This window comes from Lipotes vexillifer, unplaced genomic scaffold, assembly GCF_000442215.2.
Source record: "Lipotes vexillifer unplaced genomic scaffold, Lipotes_vexillifer_v1.1 C27497306, whole genome shotgun sequence".
In the NCBI taxonomy this organism is placed as follows: Eukaryota; Metazoa; Chordata; class Mammalia; order Artiodactyla; family Lipotidae; genus Lipotes; species Lipotes vexillifer.
Window position 1 is genome coordinate 1 of NW_006793683.1, and position 6,720 is coordinate 6,720.

The window sequence follows — 6,720 nt, forward strand, 5'->3', positions numbered from 1 at the left end:
CCCAGCCGCTCCGCGGCATGTGGGATCCTCCCGGACCAGGGCATGAACCCGCGTCCCCTGCGTCAGCAGGCGGACTCTCAACCACTGCGCCACCAGGGAAGCCCAGAGCTTCAGATTTTTATATCCAGTTATCTCCTGTACAATCTCAAGCATGCCAAACCAACATGTCCAAAGTGGAATGTTTTGTCTTGCCTTTAAAGTATGCTTTTCCTCCTGAATTCTTGCTGTTAATCCACCCAGTCACTCAAGCCAGAACCCAGGAGTCATCCCAGATTCCTCTTTTGCCTTTCCCCCCAGACCCAGTTACCATGGACTGCCAGTTTTATCTTTTAACTCTTGCTCCCTCCCTCTTTGTCCCTATTCCCATTGCCCTGTTCAGTCCCTCGTATTCTCTTGCATCAGTGGTCTCCCTGCCTCTGAGCCTAACTCCTACAATCCATCCTTTCCCTGTTGTCAGCTACATCCCTGTTAATCTAGCCATGGCCTTCCCTTCAGGGACTACCCACCATCTGCAGAATAAAGGACAGCATAGAAGATACATTACACTTTGTATGAGGTAGAAGGGCTTCTGCTGTCTCAGCCCTTCCCACCCGCATCCATAAACACCACACTGGACTCAGGCTCCCTGCCATTGAGGGACTCGTGACCATCCCTCTTCCCACGACGCCTTTCCCACCGACTTCACCTAATGACTTATTCACCCTACAGGATTCTGCTCAACAATCTTTTTCTTTTCTGAGCAATTGCTGAACTCCTTGGGTATTCCTTCCCTGTATTTTCATAGCATTCTGTGCATACTTCAGTAAATATTTCTTGTTTACAGAAGGCCGAGAGAGTAATTTCCGTGAAAGAGGAAGGCAGTGGCATTGTTTTTTGGAACTTGTATTTCTTAGACTTGTCACAAAAATCCTATCCCACCCATTTGTCACATAAGACTCTTTATAGACTCAATAATTTTCCGGTTTGCAGGATTGCCATTTGGCATAAAAATGGAGACACCAGGACTGGCAGGGAATTTAAATATCATCTCATCCACCTTCTCCAGTTGGTGAGTGGGATGCTGAGGACCAGTGAGACTGACTGGTCCAGGGTCACACAGGCTAGGCCAACCAATGAGAGCTAGGCCTTGGCTCTCATTCCTGGCCATTGCACCCCACCACACCACCTCATTCTCCCCTTGGGGGACCATGGGCCAGGGAGCTGCAGAGACATGAAGTCCTGGCTGGAAGGGCAAGCACACATCTGGCTCCCAATATATTACGTACCTCATTTCATCTGTGTTCCCCAGACTTTCCTCCGAGGTTTAAAAAAACACAAATCCTTTTTCCTTTTCCAAAGCTGAAGACAGGGTCGGTGCTCCCCTGCTCTTGCCGTGTGATTGTGGATCTGAGGCACGGGGTCAGGGCTCTCCGGGTTCCGTGGGCAGCGATCAGGGCCCGCAAGCACCTTTCACTTTCCCTGCAGGAGAAGGCTGAGGAGGTGTATCGTCTGTATCAGAACTCCCCTCTCTCCTCGCACCCTGTGGTGGCCCTGTCGGAGCTGAGCACCCTCTGTGCGGGCTCCTGTCTGGATGAGAGGACCTTCTACTTGGTGTTGCTGCAGCTGCAGAAAGAGAAGCGAGTCACCGTCCTTGAGCAGAATGGGGAGAAGGTATGGAAACTCGCTGTTCCTTCCCTGCCTCACCGAGCACTTGTTCAGTGTGTACTGACATGCCCGCCAGCATCCCTGCCTGGTGATTTCTCAGCATTTGGGGTCGGGGCAGCAGTAATTTGTCCCTGTCCCTCAGATTGTGAAGTTTGCCCGGGGCCCACATGCCAAGGTCTCTCCTGTCAACGACGTAGATGTCGGGGTTTACCAGCTGATGCAGAGCGAACAGCTGCTGTCGCGCAAGGTGGAGTCCTTATCCCAGGAAGCAGAGAGGTAACTCCCCCTGAGCTGAGCACCCCTGACCTCCACCCTGGCCCTTAGAGATGGTGTCCGTGGGCGCTTAAAAAAAAAAAAGGTTATTTATTTATTTATTTATTTTCACTAATTGTGAAAGTACTGACTGTTCAGTGCAGCCATCATGGAAAGCACAGACTATCACAAAGGAGAAAAAAATGAATTCCTCCCCCAAAGAGTACAGCTTTTAACACTGTGTTTATGCTCTTCCATGCCAGTATCCATTTAACCAGTGTTTATTGAGCTAGGCCTTGTCTTGGGGACTTGGGGATAGAGTAGTGAAGGAGACAGGTCTCTGCCTTCCAGGGGTCTTGCTGAGGGACCTCTGCTCTTCCCCTCCAGTGACTGTGCAAGGCGTCCCTGCTAAAGGCACATTATAACTTCTCCACAAAGTAGAGTATGTAGACATGGAATTAGAATGTGCTTGTTCACGCCCTCTTACAGTGGGAGAAACCCCATGTTGTGGGAAGGCCAGCATCATTGGTGGTGTTAGGAAGTCATTCCCTACCTCCTGGCTCCCAGGATAGGAATTTGTCTTCAGGGTGCCTCGTCAGCATGTTTGCACACCGCCCCCCCACCGCCCGCCCCGCCCCCGCTGTGGGTGAAACAGCTTTTCCTTGGTCCTTTGCCTTTCCCACAGGCAGACCCGCCCAGCCCGCATCTCAGCTTGCTGCAGGGGTTTGGCAGTGGGCTGTTGGGCATCGTTTTTCTGGCCATTGGGTAGAATGAATTTGATCTTCAGATTTGAAAGTACCTTCACTAAAAGTGCTACTCTTGGGGACACTTCAGGACCCTGCCACACACACCCTCGGGCCTCGTCATCTTGAGCTGTCCCTTTGTTCATAGGTATAAAGAAGAAGCCCGCCGGGCATGCCGAGCAGGAAAGAAGCAGCTGGTGAGTTCTCTCTCTTCCCCCCACAGCTGTGTACCTGTGCCCACAGCGAGAGGAGCCCCAGTTCAGGGAGCGACCTTCTCGAGGGGAACAGTCTGCGGGTGGCCCAGACACCACCACAGCTTGTTTTACAAACCTGGGGTGGTCTTATCATCTGGGAAGGGCTCTCTTTCTCTAGCCCTTTGGCCTGCCCGGTCTGACCCTGACCATGACCATGTCTCCACACCCCGCCCCCCCAGGCCCTGAGGTCTCTCAAGGCCAAGCAGCGGACGGAGAAGCGCATCGAAGCCCTGCATGCCAAGCTGGACACTGTTCAAGGCATCCTGGACCGGATCTATGCCTCACAGACAGATCAGATGGTAGCCACTGCCCCTCTGCCCCAGTGCTTGGCTGGTCTCTGCGGTGTCAGCCGCTCATCCCCTCCGCTGTGGCTTTGCTGTTTGGAGGAGGCCTGGGTTCTTTCAGGATATGCTTGGGACTGCCTTTGCCTCTCCCATTGGGCAGTTTTGGCCTCAGTGGACATGGGGTGAATCATGCATGGGTGGGGAAAAAAAAACCCACAAAGCTTTCTTTTGGAGATGAAATAGTATTGTCTGTATTTTGCCCAGTGTTCTTTATCTGCACTGATAACTTGGCCTTCTCTTTAGGTTTTCAATGCGTATCAGGCTGGGGTAGGAGCACTGAAACTGTCCATGAAGGATGTCACGGTGGAGAAGGCAGAGAGCCTTGTGGATCAGATCCAAGAGGTACAGGAGCGGGTGGGAGGACACACCTACACAAGGCAGTTCCTGAGGACAGGAGTGACTTCGTCTTTCCCAGACTGTTTACCTTGTGAACTTCAGGACGCTTTCCTTGATTCTCCAGTGGGGCAGCATTACTTTGTAACCCTGAACACTGAGACCCAAAGACCATTCAGAGTTCAAGGCGTTGTGCTTTTCTCTTACAGCTGTGTGACACCCAGGACGAAGTTTCTCAGACTCTGGCTGGTGGGGTAACCAACGGCTTAGGTGAGTTGACATGGTGATTCTGCCTTCTTTCCTCTCTAAGATGACTTTAGCTCCTTGTGCTGTGATAGATTTGGCCATGGACCTGCTTTTTTTGGTGCAGGCGGGGCTGGCCCACCCTCCCCTCTCTCTGGGGCTTCTCCACAGGAGTAAGGAGAAGGAATTGGCATTTCCTCCTTGATAGGCTGTGCTAACGACCTCTTGGTGCTCTGGCATCCCTTACTCCCTAGGCCTCTTCAAGGGCAAGGAGAAGCAGGGTCCATTCCATGGTGTTAGCAAAATACACCTCCTTGATGACTTAGCTCTGTGTATGGAAAAAGCATATCTGCTTGAAGGTATCCTCTGCCTCCCAACTCACACGATTTTTTAAATAAACCTTCAAGGAGGCCTGGGCATCTTTTGTAAAGCCGAGCTGGGTTTGTAGTCCTCAATCCTTGACTCAGTAATGCGTTTCCTCCCTGGACTTTATGTGTCCTTATGTCGTCTTTTCTTTCCAGACTTTGACAGTGAGGAACTGGAGAAGGAATTGGACATCCTCCTTCAGGACACCACCAAAGAACCTTCGGATCTGCCCGACAACCCCCAGGAGACGTTTTATACCAACAGTGTGCCTAACCCTAGGATCTCGGACGCTGAACTTGAAGCTGAACTTGAGAAACTGTCCTTATCAGAGGGAGGTACGGAGCTGTATTCCCAGGGCTGCTGGTGGGCTTGTGGTCCTCTGGCTGATAGTAGCGAGGCTTGAGGTTAACGTGTCCCAGCCCCATTGCCCAATCTGCCAGGGTACCAAAGCCGGGTGAGGGAGTTGTGGGCTCATTATTCAGACTTGGTCCCTTAAACACTGGGATGCTTTCATCTCAGAGATCTACCTGGTATAGAGTTCAGTCATTTCTTCTCCTTGCAGGTTTGGTCCCAAGCAGTAAATCTCCAAAAAGACAACTGGAACCGACTCTATAAAGCCATTGTAGGACCCTCAAGTGAAGGACCCTCGTGTCAAAGAGAGACCAGGCTTGTGTGTGTGTACATAGTTATTTATACGAGAAACTCTCGGAATGTGTTGGAAAGAGGAGGAAGGACAACCACTCTGATGTATCTGGATGCTGCCACTTACTACGGGACAGATAGAATTTCTGGAAGCGTGCTCGCGAGGCATGCTGCCAGCTGGGCTCATGGCCCTGCATTCTCATCTTCATAGTGCCACAGTTTATACAGTTCTGTGTTTGCCCTGTCATCTTTCATAGCCTGCGGCTCCTGCCATGGGCTCAGTTAGGTTTGTCTTCCCCCACCAGCTTTGTTCCAGCCAGCGAAGGCGAAAGACTCGTGCAGCTTTGCCAAATCAAAATCTGTCCTCGTCCCCCACCCTCACTGTGTTTAGAGGAGTTTATTCTGTCCATAGGTCCGTTACACAGCGCTTCCCAGCCCCTCTCTGTTTCCATTGGTAGCGAGAGGAAGGAGAATCAAACAGCTGCCACGTTATGGAGAAACACACAGTGTGAAAGGTTCCCCCCTGGGGTTCAGATTCTCCAGGTGCTCAGAAGGAGAGGTAACCCCTGAGTGGCTCAAGAGTCGTGACGGTTGGAGAGGGGCCTTGTGGGATTGGTGGCCCCTGCCGCCTCTTCCATCTTATGCAAAAGAAGATCTGCTGACTGGAGAAATGGTTACTCTTGGTCTTTTGAACTTGACGAGGAGAAGCCCAGGTGACTACAGAGCCCTGGGTGTCCAAACCCCATATGCTTTCTTAAAAAGGCATCATCTTTGCCCTGCCCCCGTGGTGAATAAATTAAATATAACTTAAATACATAAATCAGAAGAAGCCGCACAACAGCACACCTCCCCTTCTTGAGCCTGGCAGACGACAGCAGGTTATTTGAATTTCAGAAGCATGTTACATTGTAGCCCACCACTCGGGGCAGGGGACCTGAGCCAGGATGTGCAATAGAAGCAGAAGACGGTGTCCTCGGCCACGTCTGCTGTGTGCTTCCCCGGTCCTGCGCTGCCCCCGGCCCCACCTCCTGAAGGCCCGTCCTCTAGTTCCTTTGGCGAGTGGGGGAGGATGGCGGAGGGGGACAGGCAGGAGAGGGCCTGAGTGCGCTGGCAGCAGGGAGAAGAAAGACAGCAGCCACACTGCCGCTCTGCTGCGCAGTCCCAGACGCCTGCCTGGCCCTCGGCCCTGCCCCTCCTGCTTAGGGTGACGGAGAACAGAGGGGAGGAATTTGCTCCAGGCCAGGAGCACAAATCACTGTTCAACAAGTTTCTCTCCCTCTCGGCCTTGGGAAACTGAGATGTTGGGGGTGAAGAGAAACAATCACTATTTTTTTCTTTTTTTATCTGGTAAATAATTAAAAGAAAAACCCTGAGCGCCTCGTCCTCGTCTCTTTCTTAGGTTGTATAAAGTGCCTTGTCCCTTCCTGCATCCCCACCCTCACCTCCAGCATACATACACGGGTTCTTTCACTGACGCCACCAGGAGAAGGCTGACCGGCTTCCTAGCGGGAGTCCCTAGCTGCTGGGAAAGTGGTCAGCCTACCTGATGGCTCTCACGCCGATGCTGTTATTAAATGGCCTCTTGTTTAAGAATGTGTCATCATTTTCCTTACTCTGCCTTTCCCTCTTCCCTCTAGATGACCCACTTTCCTCGGCCCGTGTGATCGTACCATATTTTAGTCTGGCACCAGTATTTACTCAGCGCCTGTTACATGCGTGGGGTTTGCCGTCCATGGTGGGAGACAGGTTTTGAGCCTGCGAGCAGAGCTAGAACAGGTTAGAAGATCTGCCGCAGCACTTGGTACGTTAGCAGGTGAACCAACCAGGAAAAGGCGTCTGGAGGAGCCAGGGGCAGAGACGGTCTGAACAGAACAGAGTGAAGATAGGCCGGGGTGGGGG

The 6,720-nt window shown here is 52.0% G+C and overlaps 1 protein-coding gene across 1 annotated transcript; it reads left to right on the plus strand.

Moving 5' to 3' along the window:
• Positions 1-1,426: 1,426 nt before the first annotated feature.
• Positions 1,427-5,301, plus strand: LOC103085022 (charged multivesicular body protein 7-like; the record flags this gene model as incomplete). The annotated part of the gene is made up of 8 exons (XM_007466558.1): positions 1,427-1,650; positions 1,787-1,920; positions 2,788-2,836; positions 3,073-3,192; positions 3,481-3,579; positions 3,780-3,840; positions 4,335-4,514; positions 4,742-5,301. Coding segments are annotated over 8 exons (920 nt in total), but the record flags the coding sequence as incomplete, so codon positions are not given.
• Positions 5,302-6,720: the final 1,419 nt, after the last annotated feature.